The sequence below is a fragment of the Clinocottus analis genome, unplaced genomic scaffold, assembly GCF_023055335.1.
Source record: "Clinocottus analis isolate CAN_PGR_092001 unplaced genomic scaffold, fCliAna1.0.p SCAF_19, whole genome shotgun sequence".
NCBI classification, from domain to species: domain Eukaryota; kingdom Metazoa; phylum Chordata; class Actinopteri; order Perciformes; family Cottidae; genus Clinocottus; species Clinocottus analis.
The window spans coordinates 4452470-4471320 of NW_027175920.1; the positions used below are offsets into that span (position 1 = coordinate 4452470).

The 18851-nt window shown below is 41.8% G+C and overlaps 1 protein-coding gene across 1 annotated transcript; it reads right to left on the reverse strand.

Annotated features, from left to right (window-relative positions):
* Window positions 1–6957: 6957 nt before the first annotated feature.
* LOC137789811 (G-protein coupled receptor 26-like) lies at window positions 6958–11367 on the reverse strand. The gene is made up of 3 exons (XM_068583614.1): window positions 10569–11367; window positions 9631–9744; window positions 6958–7186 (listed from the first exon to the last, which is right to left on the reverse strand). Exons 1-3 carry the CDS (start codon window positions 11234–11236, stop codon window positions 6958–6960), a joined length of 1011 nt encoding a protein of 336 aa, XP_068439715.1. The 5' UTR covers window positions 11237–11367.
* Window positions 11368–18851: the final 7484 nt, after the last annotated feature.

Sequence of the window (18851 nt, forward strand, 5' to 3'; positions counted from 1 at the left end):
AAATTATATATATATATATATATATATATATATATATATATATATATATATATATATATATGATTAATATTTAGAAATGAACTCAGATTTTACATCCGATCCTGCAAACTTCATTCCATTTCATAATCACTGTGGCTAATTTTAAGCATCCTCTCATTTGATGTCTGCGGTGAAATTGTATCTTGGGAGTTTCGAGGTGGAAAGGCTCTAATTATCTGAGCTCTGCTGGGGCTTTCCTGGATCACTGGCTTATTCTGACAACAACACCATGCAGCCTTCCTTCTCTCTGGCCAGTATGCAATTATAGGAGGACCTCAACCTCACATCTCCTCCTCCAAAGCATATTGATCAGAGGATCACACACCTGTCATCACCCCAGAGCAGTGGGGAGTGTGACATGTCAGAGCTTGTTAATATTCTCATGCTTTTCGCAGCTTATAACCAGGGACTCGAAATGTATGTGTTGTATTGTCTGTAGTAGAACAGAAGCGTCATGAATACAGAGGATCCAGACACTGTGTTTTCAGAAAGAAAATACAATCTCAATGGCTTAGATGTAAAGTGGTTAAAACAAAGATACAGGAGAGGAAAAACAATGCAGTTCGGTGTCTCCGTGTGGCCGCTGCAGAGGTTCAAGTCTCTAACTTTCAAATGCCGCACCAATGTTGACTTGACTTCCACGGGGTGCTGTGGGAACTGAGCATTCCAAACATATAGCCCAGTCCGCCCTGTTTAGAAAGCTGCAGAGCTGAAAGATGAGAAACTGGCATTCACACCTGTGACCTCCGACACTTTTTAACCATTTTAATCCACCGAGTGACCAACTATACTTTTCCCTGCAATGCAGAACAGATAGTTGGAGTTTAGACGGTTCAAAAAGTGTCTGACATAGTAAACTAGGGTAAATACTCAAGACTTAATCTTAATACTTTACAGTTTTGGGGTGAAACAAGTTGCATCCACCAGAGGTGACATTCAATAATAGTAAGAACGTGTAAGACAAATTCAGGTTCAAACTTCTGCTATATGGTCAACAGGCAGCCCAGTGAGTTAGGATGGGTGTGGCTTGTGGTGGGATGGTTGAGGTGGAGGGTGTACAGTGTGCAGTGTAGCCGCTGTGGCCTGCAGCTGTGATACTGTGCAGATGTGTGGGAAGACACAGGCACCAGCCGACCTTGCCAGCGGTTGAAAGGCCAACGCTTCTTCAGAAGTTGGTCCAGCCTTTGAAGTGTCGAGAGTGCCGGCCTGGACATCACAGCGAGTCGCCATGCAGCGTTGGTAAACCAGCTCTTAATCTCTCGCCCCTCCGCTCGGCTCTGAAGCCTCAGAGACAGATTAGAGCCTCTGCTGGCTCGATGGACATCAAAGACGACAACCAGATCAGCGAGGGAAGGATTACAGTTGAAAAGTTATCGAGGTTTACACACGTGCGAGTAATAGTATGTTAGATTTTTCTCCCCAGCATTGACCAATGGAGCAAAAATCGTTTCACAGCAGTCCATCTAATATTCATTTCCCTCAACATCACTGATGTTGACTTTATGGTGGCGCTAGATGCAACGTTGAAAGACCATTAACCGGGACCATGGATGTCAAAAGGAGAAAATTGCATCGCAATCCACCCAATTGTTGCTAAGATATCCAGGGACGTGCTAAAAATAAGCAATTTGACTCACCAGATCGATGGTTTGTTTACATGAAGCCATCATTAGGGACTTTTTGGAAAAGGGCTAGCGATTTCAATAAATACTCTGCAGGTGATTGGATAAACCATCTGTCAATCAAACTCTGGCCAAAACCAGTCAAGACAAAGTCAAAAACAAATTCATTTTTTTGTGCGTGGGAAATGTGACCCTGTAATGCTCGTGTGATATCACGAGAATCATGATGAGACCCATGGAGTAATAAACAGAATTATCCTTTAATATGTGTGCACAAGGTTGAGAAGAGGTCCATGCAAATAGTTAACGAGACACTTGTTTTGTTTAAAATATTTGCTTACTCCGTCACCTGTCAAATGGTGGATGAAACTCCTCAACAAATCCTCATTAATGGAGACAAAAAGCGTGCGTCTCTCTGTTACTGCTGGTGTCACGCAGACACATCAGCAGTGTGTGCACAGCCTGAGTGACTAACACGAGAGACTTCACTGTTAAACGCTTTCGGTAACGAGCAAACCGACTCCACCCGATGTCACCACGCACAGCTGGACGCGCCGGATTTAGTGCAGCAGCATGAGAGGTCATCTTGGTAATATTGAGTTGGAAAACGAAATATCGCTGTCTTCATAGCATAATCACGTATTACACATGGAAATGTCTTGGTGAAATACCATCAAATTAGAAGGCTCCCTTCACAGCTGATGAATACACCTGACAGGTGCATGACACATGGCAACTGAATATAGAAAACCATAATCCTGATATTTATCCAGATGTATTAAAAGCCTTGGCCGCACACTCACGCAGCTGTTTGGACTCTGTACTGATTAGCTCTCTGCCTGCTCACAGGTGCAATTTTTCTGATGTTGAGAAACACCCATAAACCCTTTTTTTTTCACGGCAAATTTGAATTGATTCCCTTTTTCTAAATCGCATCCCTTTTGTTTTTACTTTCAGTATCTACTGCATCCCGCCTCACTAAGTACTAACTGCACTGCCTTATCACAGCCGCGCTCTAAAACTGTTACGAAAATGGGGAGACACAATGGTGTACCTAACAAATGAAGGGCTTTATTAACCGAAAAGTAAATGAATACATGTCAAATGAATGGCGAGGAGGACTCTGTAGATCCAGTCATGTAGAGAGTGGAGGTAGTGCTGCAGAAACACATAACATGCACCATAAGACAGAACACTAATATGTGGTGAGAGGAGATCTATTCACAAATGACTTCTGCTGTTTAAGCGTTTATGCGTGGGGGCACACCGGGCCCTGGTGTATCCAATATCACTGATGAATCCCCAATCGGGTCTGGAGAAAGAAAGCACAGACACAGCAGAAGAACCAGCGAGAAGCTTCTCTTTCTCTTACATCTGCTGCACAGAGGATTGTGGTACGCTGCCACATTCTGCAAAAACATCATTTAGATTGTGAAACTAAAGCAAAACCAAACAAATAAATCTACTTGGTGACATTGTGGCGCAGCATCCCCCCCCCCCCCCCATATGTCATATCTGAGCGTGCACAGAAAGCATTTGGTGACATATGGGAGAGAAACAAGAGTACATGTGGGATAATGAGCACCACATGCTTTTTGTTTACTGATCATTAAAGCACAGAGTCAGGCTGGATCCTCCATCACAATTCACCAACATGTCATTCATGTGTGGAGGGAAAAGCCGTCTGTTGGGGTTTTTTTTGGAGTTTGAACGACACAAATCAGCATTCATAGTCTTCAATCAAGTCTTTTATTTTTAATATTTTAGCAGCAGAAAGGAATCCAACAAACACAACATGCATTCTTTGGCCTTTTCATCCCCTGTTTTTGTCATTTTCTCTGTACCTGTCAAAATAGATGTTGTTCTACGCTATTTCACCAATGACTGGATAAATGTGTCATTTTACGTTCACACACCTGGGAGGAACATTCATCTTCAATGCATCACTGTACTAAAAAATCAGCAGGAGTATAACTTTAGACTCCAGATGAAAAAGCATCTTGTGCTGGAGATTCCGACTTTCACAGCTTTGAACCTCCTTTGATTTCCTGGTACAACGTCAAAGGGCTATGAAGAGAACACATTGTGTTTTAAAGAGCGAGGTGTCCACTTTTCACTTTGAGTTGTGGTTTATTTCTCACTCAGAGGGGGGTCAATTGACAGAGTGGGTTGAGGCCGACCGTGATTAAGCCGTGCGTTGCGGCCCGTGCCACCCACCTGAAGATAATCACGAGCTCCTAGGGTGTGAAGCGGCGCACAGAATCTCAGACGTGGCCAACTCAGCCAGCGACTGATGTTGTTTCATTACCACCTGCGCTGCGGTGTGAACAGGAAAACGCTTCCCTCTGGCTCAGTCTGATTGCAGGTGGAAACAGTCAGAATTGCTGCGGACACAGAAGCTGACACACTCTTGGCAAACCCTTCCCGTTGCTTCTTAAAGACGTGATTGCAGCACGGATTCATCGCAGCTTCTACTCTCCACCAACCTTTTTCTGGTTTTCTGGTTAAGCTGTTTTTTTTTAATTTTATTTATTTATTAAAGTGTCATAGCTCCACTGCTTTTCAAACTATTAAAAAGACATAAGAGAAAGGAAGAAAAAAAACAAGGTTGTATTTGAGTGACACATTACTTCAATACAGTGAAAATAACCAGTGCAATTAATTTTGAGGCAAAACACTGATTTGCCAGTTTGAGAAACGGAGAGAGAGAGAGAGAAAAGTCTCGCCTTTATTGTAAGATTTCTTTGTAAAGTTCAGGTAATTCATTATTTTTACTCAAGTAAAAAAATGTATTGGTGCTGTCAAAGCATCATTTGAGTTGCTCAGAGAATTACTTTTATTTTAAGTTTGTTTTAAGTGATCCATTTTGAAGCTCGACCAGAACCCAGGGTGCATAACTGAAACCACGCTAAATGATCTCAATTTAAGATTTTAAATCCATCACACCATCAAAACCCAATATTCCCATCGTATAGACGGACACAGCAGTCTTCCTCATCATCACCACCACCATAAACTGTTTGTCATCTGCAGCAGCAGCCGCAGCATCGAGCCTCGAGTGGCTTAATACATTAGGAAATACATAACAAAACACTTCAGGCAGTCAACTCAGTTACCAAAACAAAATGAGGTATATTACACTCAATTCACTGAGACCATCAACAACAGTTCAAGCTTAATTTCCATGTGAAGCAGCACATTCTGTAACACTCAAACGAATACAGTGTCGTCATAAACTACGTGTACGTATATCAAAGAGTCACAAAAATACTTTTCACGTTGTCATTTATCTAAATCTCTCCACATACTATATTGTTTCATGTTTAGTTTTTCATCAAATAATCATCATGTGAGGAAAAACTTCTACATCAGTGGAAAACATCAGCGAAAAAGTACGATGGAAAGCAGATTTCAGGGTATAGAAATACAGATTCTAGATGGTTATGTGGTAATGAACAGACGTGTATAAGGCAATAATTAACCCTATGTATACATCTATATTGTTCAAAATGTTCATATTCCAGTGTGAATGACAACACGCTAAACCATCATATATTACAGAATTTAAGGCATCGGCTGTCTTGGATTGTCATACAGTATTTCGCAATGCATCATATATCCAAGACAACCATTTCTTCTCTGTATTGTCGTATCCTTAAATCTGTAAACACAAAATAAAAGCAAAAAATTCATCAATACATAAATATTTGTATCTATCGTCCATTATGTTTTCAGAAAAGTGTACTGCAGCTACTAATACTTGGCTCACTGGGCATCATTGATCAGATTGGCACTGTGTGATACGTACAGTATCTCACCGTTGGCCCTGTTAATGATCCATCTAAACACATTGTGTATCCACCGTGACATAACGACAAACTACGGCTTCTACAGCAAATCACCTCTATAACAAGTGAAGCCCAGTCAAAAGCCCTCTGATACAGAGCTGCCTGTCTTCTGATACAGAACACAAAAATAATATAATAGGTACAACAGATCACACGATGTCAGTCAAGAGGGCTCTTGGGCTTTAAAAAGACCTGGAAACAGTTCACTGTACAAGCATTGGCACTAAATAAATATAGATAATATCTACCTATTCAGAGGGAGAGTATTACCATCCTCTTTTATATATATATATATATATATATATATATATATATATATATATATATATATATATATATATATATATATATATATATATATATATATTTCCATCTAATTAAAAAAAACATACATATTTCCTAAAAACATTGTAAATATAACAGAAGCCAGAGTCTATATTTCTGTCATATATCACATGATGCCGTTAGTTTCCATGTGATCACTCTGCAAAGTCGAGGAAATGAAACGTCTTATCTTCCGTAGCATTTTGCCCAAATGTGTGAGAAAGCATGACGCGGTCTCTACGGATTAATCCTCTCTGTGAGCACAAACCCGGCCAAGTACAGTCGATCACGCTCCACTTGACCAAACAACCTGAGGGCCACACGTCAGTCATCGTGACGGCAAAGGCAGCCGGCTTGAAGGCCTATTTCTTTCTTCAAAATGATGACAGTGTTTTGACGAACGTGAACGACACGGACGCATTGTCCCTCACACCACGACGGCAATTCAACTACAAAAATAAAAGGACTTTAAGTGTGTTAAAATTGGGGCGTGTGTGTCACCTCCATCAGGTCTGATTAGAACCTGAGCCTAAATGTGCAGCAGCACCGTCTGCTAAATGTTTTCATCTGTTATACAATTTGGGGACTGACACCTTTTGGTTATTTTTCAATGCTACACACATGAACATACCATTTGCCACTTGCAAACACTTTGAGCAGACTAAAAACAGACACAGCCATTTCCTATCCTTTTCTTTTTTCTTTTTTTTTTTTAAAGATAATATGACTATAGTAATGTAAAAGTGAGACCAGTATATCTTACAGCAGACTGACAGATTCCATAATGAGGATAGGAACTGGTCGTTCTTCCTGGGTGAGCACATCTGTCTCTCCAGGTGGATGTGAAATCTGCCGTTGCTTATTGTCCTCTCAAGCTCACTGCACTGATCTGCTGTTCTGGGAACTCAGTATGCAAGCACAGTGGTATTCCCGCGCAAGGATTTGCCCTTGTCTGTAGTCACTTTTCTTTTTTTTTATAGTTTTTTTATTTATTTTTCCGGCTCCTCGGACCAAATTCAAGCAGACGTGGACAGGAACAACCAATATTAGTTCTCCTCTTCATTGAAGATAAATCAGCTTTCGTATTTCCCCGACAGTTGCCGGGTCGACACTCGGCCCCGCTGTCACTCTGCAGCGGGGATGCTGCGTACTTGGGTCTCGTGCCCACGCCCGGACGCGTTCAAGGAGCTACGCTTCAGCAGCCTGTTGATGATGTCGGTGCACGTCTTCTTGTACTGGTGCCGGAGCAGGGAGTACACGAAGGGGTCGCAGGCTGCTTTGCTGTAAGTCAAGCACTTGGAGACAATCCCCCAGTGGGGGTTGATAGGCACCGCTGGAAATAACTCCACAATCCTGCAGGCAAGCAAACGGAGAGGGTGGTGAGAGAGGGAGGGCAGGAGGGGAGGGAGGCAAGTCAACAAGCTTGAAAAGGCGTGCATGCCCTGAGCTTGTTATGCTGAAATAGAAATATATTTGGAAGACATTGGTGCACAAAACCTTTTTTTTTTTTGTTCTATTATTGGGAGCAATTTTTTTTTTCTTCCTGCTGCAGTTATGTAAAGACTCTAAGTTATTGTTAAAGTTCTCTGTGTAAAAGTCCTTCTCTCATGCGTATGGATTTACAGCGTGATGCTTTACTATTCTCATTTGCAGGCCGCAGCATGAATGTGATCAAAAGAGAAAGGGCAGAGCCACCGGAAGAATACAACAGACCTGTCGTTGCAGTAACGAGTGTCTGGAAACCAGCCAATTAACTCTGATTGTTATTTAATTCAGTATTATGTAGGGCTAAGCAGAAACCCATATAGGAGAGAGCACAGGGAGTTCTTCCAGCAGTGGAAGTGCTTGAAATACTGTATATTTTATTTAAAAGCTTACATAAGGAGCTTTGCTTTTCGCCTGCATCACAAAGTGACTCATAAAGACGTCAAATTGGTGCCTTCACAAATTTCTTTTGTCAAGTATAAAACCATTTCACCACACACAGTGTCATAAATTGTAAAAAAAAAAAAAGAAAAAAAAAAGAAGAAAAAAAAAAGAAAGGCTGATCCTCTTCTCTTGCACTCTGTATGATTACTCTGCCCACAATCAAGCTCTGTCAGCACATTAGCACTAGCCGTATATGGGCCAGCAGCCATCTTCGGCATTTGCCAAAATACTCCACAGCACCAGAGCAAACAGCAGGTTAAGTCAGCTGCCACGGCGCACGGCGGGGCTTTTACTATTCACATGATGACCCTGACAACAAATGGGCATCGGAGAGGCTGTGCAGGAGCTTGTGGCGTTATAATGCAGATTGTAATTTGGAGAATGAAAGCTTGTACAGTGCTGTTTTAGCCATTTATTACTGACAGTTTACTCACAACGCAACAGATTGTTACGGCTCATTGTCCAAGTAAATCAAAAACCCAATACTTAACTTTATTTACTCCAGCTTCTTCCATTTTCAATGAAAGCTTTTTGCAAGATAAAACTCACGATTATTCCTCTGGATTAATTAAGATCTTACTTGACAGTCATCTTCATCTTTTTCTCATTTGGTGAAAATGATTACAGAAAGATTTAACCTAAATTACAAAACAAATATTCCATATTAGAACAAATTTTAAGCCCGGTAAAGACTTAGTAAATAGCATGTCCCCACCGGAAAAGAGAAAAATAAAGTATCCTGAAACCATATGTTTAACTTGGAGTGAACTTCTAAAGTTGTAGTTTGATGGACATCTGAAGTTGCACATATTGGTCCATTTCCTGGTAATACAAAGCAGTTAAATATGTTAATATCTTATACTTTGTGTATTTGGCATCATTCTAGACTAGAGTTAGTGTAGAGGTCAAAGTTGCATTTTCACTTTCTGTCTTCATCGGGTCCTCCACAGATCTTGTTTTTTCACAGTTAGTGTTGCAAGATATCAACATATTAATCGTATTAGTAACAGGAAATTACACTGTCTTCTGTTTGTCCACTGTTTGAGGCATGGATATATTTGATGTAATCAATACCTTGCTGACTTATTGGAACCCAGACATGCAGACTAATCTGGTTTGATGTGTCCAGGCTTTGGTGCCTTCCTTTCTCTAAGATCTCTGCCTCCACCCAAACACAATGGAGGAGAATGCAATTTCTTTTTAGGTGCCGGAAACATCTTCAGAAAATTGTGTCCCTAACTGTGGATAATCCCTGGAACAATCGGGGACTATTTGTTCTTTATAAAACTCTTTGAAGCGAGGTGAAAGAAGTGAGAAGAGAAGTTAGCCATTAAAATGCAAATTGTGTGTGTAGTTGGGGAGTCTTACAGACGTATATAATCTTCCTGTATCTTGGATGGTTTCTCTTCAGTTTCTTCATATTATATATATGCTGTTTTCCTATTCTCACATCCTTTGCATGATACTACATACAGTTTCTCACATCAACTTGTGTGTCTCACACCCTATTGGCCTCACGTCGCATCTTCTCTTTTCCAGGTATCGATGCTTGCGGATTGCACCTGACTAACTGATGCACCCGACGAGCTTGAGGAGAAAAGTGCTAATGCAGCAGCAACAGCAGAGCAGAGGCATATTACTTATCACAAGGTCAGCCAATCTCATCTTCCAACTCTGGCCAGTGTGGAGAGTAAGCAGAGAGGGAGGAGGAGGAGGAGGAGGAGGAGGAGGAGGAGGAGGAGGAAGTGGTGGGGTAGGGGTGGCAGCAGAGGAGGGAGGTTTGGGGGATACCAGCAGAACAAAAGGGCTGCGTACGCCGCAGTGTGCCAGCGTGGTTTCCCTCTCCCGCCTGCAAGGGTCTCTCTCACCTTGTGATCACGTAGGGAGCGAAGCACAGCATGAAGGTGCCGATGAAGGTGCTGATCTTTCTTGACGCTCTCTGTCGTCTCCTCTTCTGCTCCTCCAGGCAACGCTGGCGAACGCTGGAAACACAAGTGACACATTGAGGAAAGGCCACACAGTGTCTCTAGAAATATTATAAACGACAGCCACAGTTAGTGGGTGCATTCCGGTTTTTATGTCGCGCAGGGCTTACGTGCTGGGATGCATTGATGCAACCCAGAGTGTGGATCCCCACTTTACGATTTACAATTTCGACAGTTTATGTGTGAGGCTGTGATGTCATGATGACACACTGCTTGGAGGAATATTTAATGAAATGGAGGTCATGAGTGCGAGTTGAGACAAGCAGGAGTTAGAACTCCAGCATGCACATTATACACAGCAATTGTGTAATCACACAAAGAGGAGGGGTGGAGAGAGAGACACACATACAAAACACACACACACACACACACACACACACACACACACACACATATATATATATATATATATATATATATACAAATACATTCATATATATACATATATACATATATATGTATATACACATATATATATATATACATATATAGCCTTTTAGAGCATTTCAATATAAATCAGATCTGAATACTGAGGACATGCATCAAAAATGGCAAACCATCATTATTCAACTGCAACATTTCAGTCTTTAAAATCAATATGAAAAGGAATTATGGCTTCATATACTCTACTCTGGAGAGGGAGGGGGGAGGAGGGGTTAAGGGTTAATTTGTACACTTTGTTCTTTTTTTCTAAATGCTCTCTTTCAACTGAACACTCTGGACATCCCCTTATCTGCCACCCCAATTCAAATCTACAGTACAGATTGATATTGAGTATGCCAGAGCGATACAAATATACATCATAACTTAAAAGAGCTCACCTGGGGTGTATATCCACCAGCAACACCAAAGTTTGCATCGTAATCACGTCGATCCGCTTGCAGTGAAACCTCGCCACTTTAAGCACTTTGAGGTATGTGACACACAGCACTATAAAAGACAGGAAAAATGTGAAGGAGTGGAAAAAGACGGTGAAGATAACAAACTGGGTCCGGCTGCTCGCCCTCGGGTTGGCCAGGGTGCAGGACGCGTAAAGCCGGTGGTATCCCACCCAAGAGAAGCAGGTGGCCACCGTGGAGAAGGACATGGAGTGCGCCCACGTGTACCCGAGCACAAACGCCGCGTCTCTGTGGCGCATTTTGGAGTGGTACCTCAGGGGGAACACCACGGCGATCCACCTGTCGATGCTCAGCGCGGCCATGCTCAGCATCGAGTTGGTGGACAGGAAGGTCTCCAGGAAGCCCACGATCTGGCAGAAGCCGTCTCCGCCCGGCTGAGCCTCACTGACGAGTCCCACCAAAGTGAGCGGCATGTTGGACACGGTCAGCAACAAGTTGCAGAAGGTGAGGTTGAGGTTGAACAGACCGGGGACCTGCTTGCGGATCTCCGGGTTGTACAGAAAGCAGATCAGCACCAGGACGTTGGACAGCAGCGACACGATGATAATCACAACCACCAACACAGAGAGGATCACCTCCGCAGTGTCCATCCTGTGGGCCCCGAAACTCACTTATCTCCACTTTTTGTGCGCATATCCAGTCTTGTTTTGTGGCTGTAGGAACGGCGTTAATCACCCATAACCGTGTCCATGCATCCCCAGATCTGGTGGAGTTCCACTTTCTTCTTCTTCTTCTTCTTCTTCTTCTTCTTCTTCTCCTTCTTCTTCTTCTTCTTCTTCTTCTTCTTCTTCCCCCTCTCCACTACATGTCTCTGTACGCGAGCCAGGAAAGATGATCAGCAGGATTCCGGCATGATAAGAAGTGTGTTTGTGGGGCTTCGTTGAGAGGATCTCCCCTCCCGTTTTCCTTACAAGACAAGGCAGCTCTCGTGCCAAAGCGGCTCTATTCTGGCACTGCGTCTTGCAGTGGGGTTTTGTCGTCCTGTGATGCGCTCCCGAGGCATCACCCCTCCGCACACAGCGCACAGTGTGTGGGCTACTTGAGCTCTCCCCCGTCTCCTCTGAGAAACAGTGAAGCACAAAGAACGTGCACGCGAGTTAAGTGGGGGTTTCTACTAGAAAAGGGAAATTGCAGTGATAGTTTCTTTCCTTTCACACAAACCAAACTTAAAAAATATCTAACAGATTTAAGAGGAAATTACTTTTTATTTTTTACTTGGAAGACAATTTGTCATTTTTATTTTAATATTGCATTGGAGGACATTCAATTATGCCACCATTGTTTGGTATGTTTAAAGTTTTTGTTGTTTTACTTTGCTTATTTCATGTTCATTTGTTTTTAAGGGAGACCTGGAGGCTGTGATGGCAGCTGACAAATGACAGGCAACATGGAAAACTGTCACATAATATGTTGAGAAGCAAATACTTGAGTCAAAAATAAAAAAAGGGAATTTAATCAGACGTTCATTTTAAAATCAAACTGATGATCAAACCTCATGGATGCTCAAATATCTCTCCTGACGTAGTCTGCTTCATCAGATTGATAGGGAGCAACATCTTTCGTTCCTCTGGAAGCCGGAAGACGCCCCCACACTCTGGTGCCCCTCTGGACTTGAGTGGGGGGAATCTTTCCTGTGAAGCGTGGTACCCATCGGAGTGTGCTGCGGCACGTGAGCCGCACTGAAAGCACTGGAGCAGGGTGAGGTGGAGGATGTGGCTGCGATAAGCGGGAAGGGTGGGGGGGATGGAGGGGTGGGTGTCACAGTGAGTGTGTGTGGGCGTGAAGAGTTATTGTTGCTGCAACACACATGCACATTGCATTTTGACTGTGGAGATGTGACACCGTGCAGGCCATCGTCTTCTCCTCATTCTACCCGAGGTGGCAAAAGGTGAACAGGAGAGAAAACCAGGGAGATTCTCATTTTTTTTAAAAAAGAAAGAAAAAAAAAAGGTGGCTCATTAAAATGCATCCTGTAATGGCGTCTGTGGAGTAGATAGGCTTATGTTTGCTCCTGATGCAAAGAGAAGGCGGCTGCAGGGAGAGGACTGACAACCCTGCCAGCTGCTGGGTGTTATTAAGCTGAAATGCAGCACCATCTTTGCCCAGAGTGAGGCTTTGGCTATATGATGGATGTCTACCAGTATTAGAGCCCTTAGAGAAAGGCACACTGAGCAGCTCTCTCCTGTCAGTTCAGAGGCCTTATCAGCACGGCCAACAGTTGATCTCATACACAACAGCAGCTTTTATTCTTTTCATAATCAAATGCCAGCTGCACAGACTATAATGTGTGTGTTATATATCTTTGAGTGATATGGAGGCGTTTGGGTGAGGGTATTGTACGCGATGGGTTTTGTTGCTCTTGCTGCCAAGTTTTCCTGACAAAAAGTGTTGAGCGTTTTGTTCGAGATGCATCAGTCAGAACAAAGCAAACATCCCCATTAAGCACCATGCCACGTTAGACAGACGTGTATGAAAATAGCTTTTGATAAATATGGCTGTTGTTTTTCAAAGATACACATTGTCCTCCGTTATTCCACCTGAAAGAGTTTTGATTTGAGGAGCGCATTGTGTTTCAGCGGATCCATGTAAATGAGGCCTGCCTGGAGGTGGACGCATGGGCTTTGACGCCTCCTGGCCTCAGGTGAGATCACCTTGAATGAATGCAGCAGCGCCTTTGTCTGATGTTGGTCGAGCGTATCCAATTGCTTATTTTTAAGAGGAAAATATGAATAAAGTCAATCCAGGTAAAAAGCCAGGGACATCACAAAATGTTTAGGCGATGAGACTCGGTCGTTCAAATGAGGTGACATCGTGAATGTGGGTGTGGTAGGTTTCAGTTTGTTTATTTACAAGTTGACTTTAGGGCTGCAACCAACAATCTCTTCATGTTTACACGTCAGTCATTGTAGTTCTCCTACACGCTGGACACACAGGAGAAGTTGTCGGCCACAGGAGAGCAGCCAGCCAGTCAAGGGAGCGATCCTTCCATCTTCCGGTGTTGCATCTTTAAAGCAGCCACGGGGCGCAGGCGTGGCTCATCAGCCTGAAAGACAAAACATAAAGCAAACGGGACCCAGGCCCCTAGTGGAAGGGAGGGGTCATCACAGCTCACCTCCGAATAACATTTGAATCCATGGTGAAAGACTCTTACCATTGATTGTCGTCCTGAGTGTGTAAATACGAATGTCTGTATCACCTAAAACTTGACTTTTCTGCGGGAATGCTTTGTGTTCGAGACATCTCAAATCTGCAGGTCTGCACTTTGAAGATAATACGTCTTGTCAGAAGATTTAACAAGTGCAGGACGCGACTGTGAGAGACAGCAGGATGAGAGAAAGCCTGAAGCAATCCCCCTTTTTGCTGTGACAGAGTGGATTTGAATTCTCTGCCAGTTCCGATTGCACACTTGACTTCCCCCGGATGGGCATTCTGACGTACATTTTAAACCTAGACGTGTGCTTCAGCTCACGTTTTGGCGCAAGACGTGTATGTCGAGCTGAGAGGAACTTAATTTAGAACTTAGTAAAAATCAATTGGTAACTTGAGAATGCATGTTATGTAACTCAGAAGACTGCATACTGTATGAGCTGACTGGAAGCCCAGCGGTCTTATGGCTCATAAAGGCCACAGAGGTGAAGACAGGAGGAAGACTCACTCACTTTATATTTAAACAGTGAAGTGCCAACCTGCAAGTGAAGGGAAGGCGTTGACACTGCTAACATACTGCTGAGATGCCAGCTTCCTGATGGCTCAGCCACCACCACTGCAACCCGTTTGATGCGGAACGGAGTATCTGGTATCAATCTACCACGAGCTAACTTAGCTTAGCACAAAAGTATTAATTATACATTTCTGATTAAGTTTATTTATTTATTTATTCATGCGCCAAACATATGGAATAGAACACACAAACATTTTAAGAATCTATTTATTTCATTTGTCTTTTTCACATAATTGACATTATTATAATTATTATTAGTTATTTGGACCATTTCTCTGATTTTGTATTATTCTAAATGGTTTGTTTTTAATTTCAGTTTGTGGTATTTTACCATTTACTGTCTGTTTATTGTCTCATTTTAATTTATATCATGTCTTTGTTTGAGTGTGTGGCATTTTTTTCCAAAAGTGCTTTGTAAATGTAACTGCACTACTTCTCTATTCCTTTGTTGGGAGTATTTCAATATGATGTCACTTTAAATAAAAATGGTATTCCAACCAAAGTGACAATACAGACATACTTTGCTTTCAAGCCACATCATCTTGTTTATTACAACGCACGATCAAGTATGACTTCAAATCAGCTCCACCTGGACCAGCTACATCAATATACTGCAGGAACAATAATCCAAACATGAAACAATGTCACACTGAGTACTGTTAGAAACACCTCCCTGATGGGGCTGATGTAAATGTCCTTTTTACCAAAGCTCGCCTGAACAATCTGAAGCTCCCGTCATTTCACATTAGCGGTGGTGATGTCGAGGAATCCCAGCACTGAGGCCGGAGCTCGCCATCAGCAATTAATAAATTCGAAAACTGTTAGGCACTAGGCGTTGGAGTGCAAGCTTATTTTCATTAAGGAACTAATGTAAGGCAATGTGACAACATGCTCAAGGCTGCAAATAGGCAACTGTCTTAAGTGCAAAACCAAAGGACTTTAGTATAACAGGATGTTAGCGTTTTATAGCACTGATGATTTGCTTTTAGCCTCTGTGTTAATTTTTGGATCATAACGCCAAACAATTATCGGTGGCTAAAGTGCAAAACCTTCAATCTGAAAAATTCGGGGAAACCTCCTGCACTTTGTGTATTTGTCTTTCTCTTGTATTGGTTATCATTAACAATATGCAATCTGCAAGAAAACAGGTTTCTTAAGTATTCTCAAAAAAAGAGAATTTTTCAGAAAGGAGGTTTTGCTCTTCGGCTATTGTCATGTGGCTGTTCTGTAGCTGGACAGTGTTCTGCAAATGTATCTGTTCAGCTTCGATAGAATGGAGTCAGATGTACATGTTATTATGTGCAACTGTTGAACCTTAAAGGAAAGAGCTGTATTTCTGGTCGATGTTGGCAGAAGAAAAAAAGGGCCACCGAGTTTGAAAATGGAGGGATTTGCACCACATTACAATATAAAATGTTTTTGCACATTCACTCTTGAAGGCATCAATCCAGGTCATAGCATTTCAAATGTGAGGCGCTCTGTGTTCCATCTGTTTATTTCACAGATGGGTTCACAGTATCATTATCAGATGTTCTTTGATTCCTGTGATGCACCAAACAGCTGAAAGCAAACACAATCTGCAAAGTATTGATCTTCTTATTAGCAATTCTCAAAGTATCACCTGTCAGACTTGACACAGACATCACAGTGTTTGGATGTAATGACGTTCAGATGAACATACAGCAAAGGATTACATTTCTTTCCAATGTACATACTTTTCCTGCATTTTTTTCTAATGCAGTTTACTGGATTACATTCCTCCTTTACACTGAAATGGAAAATCTAAATCGTTCTTCCCGACACCCGTTAGATAATTTTGTGATTTAAAAACAGTAATTTAAAAGGAGAAGTGTTGTTTTCTAAGAGACCAGTTGTATCTAATGTCTGAGATTGAGTGATTTAGGTTAGTCAGCAAGCAATGAACTGTCAAACCTGTTTCATAGACCGTAAAGGAGACCTCCAAAGAATCCATAAAGTTTAGTATTGCACAGGAATACAGATATTGCTCCATTGGGTGGAGCGCCTCAGTGAGAATAGACACACAATACGTAAACACATTTAAAATACAAAAAAACCCTGAAAAAAAACTAAATGCAATTAAGCAACCTGGTCTCACTCCCAACTTGTCAAATACAAACGCTTGGTCAGTGCCCAGACGCACAGAGGCATCTCCGTATGCAACGCCATCAAACTACAAGCTGGCTCTACGGAAACACATCTGCATTATAAAACTCCGAACAAAAGTATAAAGAGCAACAAAGTCCATATGTGGCAGGGCTGGATGAGTCAAACAAACACAAGACTTTTTCTGGGGAAACCCCTGTTAATGTCCCAAACAATATTAAATGAAGCGTTGATATTTTCCTCAACCTGATAAGTGTTTTTTCTGCCCATGAAGACAGAAGTTTATTTTGAAAAGACACTGCATGTGACGAGTGGAAAGCCATCCCTGACACGTCCAAGACTGCCGCTAGTGAGGTGAAAACATGTTGCATGAACTGAAACACAGCCCCGATAGTGTTCACACCAGTAGTGTAACTACTAAGATTTTCCCTTAAAATATCATTTAAATAAAACATTTTTAAACCATGTGAATTGTGTAGTTAGACATAAAACCCCTGACATTGTTCTACTAAACATCATCTGAACCCTGCCAACTGTCAAATGGGGTTTCTGTCACTACTTGAGACGATTGTGACTGTTTATTGATGCAGACTTAAGGACGTGTTTAATATTTTCCAGACATGAAGTCTCTGCTGGCTTCTGCTCCACTAGCTTCTTCAACTTAAAAACTAACAACGCTAATTAAAGCAATTAAAATACTCATACACTTAAACTGATATTGATCTTTTTTTTTCTTCTTTTTTTAGGTGTATATTTATCATCATCAATCTTAAGCAGTGTGTTAAACAGTATGCTGCCACGATTTGGTGCACTTTGATGCATTACTTTGAGCTTCACTGCAAAACCTAGACAGATTTTCTCGATGTATTGTGGGGAAAACACAGTCACAGGAGGCAACCGCATTGTGGCACAGTTCATCCCTGAGAGGATAAATCAATGTACAGGAACATAAAGCCATGTGCACTGAGCTAAGGGTACTTCTCTTCTCTCTCTGAGATATGAAATATGATAATAATTTGCTCCTCTGGATGCCCCCCCCCCCCCTCACCACCACCACCACCACCTACATGTAAATGTAGACATGTCGACATCTTTGGTTAAACACAAGCCGTTTCCATTCATCCTTGATAATCGTATGAGCTCAACAACCTGCTGTGTGTCTGTGTTAAAGCGATCCGGCCTACTTATCCCTTGCTTTGTGTTGAAAAGTCAATTTTCTCATTCACTGATCTAATTCACTGCAAGGATTAATTTACTCCTCTAATTTGATTTCACAGTAATTTAATGAATCCCAGAAAATTTCCATTAGTGTTCTATTCACCTTTGAGAGAAACCTTAATTACAAACGCTAATGCGCAATTATTCTTTTATTTCCGGCTTATCATAGCCAGCATGAACACAATGCAACAAGGAGATGACAGCAGATTTTGGTTTCAGAAAATTAATTTCATATCAGCATGATTACATGAATAGAGTGTAATTTGCTTTTTTTTCTCCCTGTTTGCATGAAGCTGCTTCGTCTACAGTAGCTTGCAGGAAACTACAATTAACCTCTGATGTCCCCAATCCAGCATCCTGCAGTGATGTAGCCATCATTAAGGTTTCTAATGGTGAACCATACTGGGCTCTGGGATTCCTCAAAGACAAACCATATTAAGTTTCTGAAGGAATGTGATGGAGCTATGAATGCACATGTATTTGAAATTCACTACCTAAACAGGCAGCAATTCCTTGAATTGAGACTCAGTTATTATGACTCATTATTGCATTGTTTACAAGTCTTATGTATGTTAAATCCTGCTCAACATCTTAGAACTCAGTGTTGCCCAGTCATCATTAAACCATGCACTGTTGCCATCTACTGAAACACAGCAGTATTACAATCAGAAGCAACGCCTCTGTTGGTGTGATATTGCATGAACCAGCAATGAACTACAACTGAAGCAAAATTATAACAGTGGTTCCTCCTTGTGGCAAAGCGAGGTCAGTGCGGCTTTTATGTACTTTATCAAATTCCTGCCATTGATAGTCCATGCCTCATGGGTGGCATTTGTAAATTGCATGCCTGCTTGTCCTGGATATCAGAATTATTGTGATATATTGGTGAGAAAAGGTGAGCAGAGTTTCAGCCAAAATGCTGTCTAACAAGCTGGAAAGATTATTACCATAATTTATTATTATTCTCCAAGAAATAACGAGGTGCCGTCTCAGTTTCTGTCCAAATATTTGTCTTATTTGCACAAAGACATTGGATCCTTCATGAAATAATATGCTTCTGCTTCTGAAAAGTGATTTCAAAGACAAATATTCCTGATTTAATGGACAAAGTAATGGCAAGTAAAGGTGAGCCCACTTTTAAA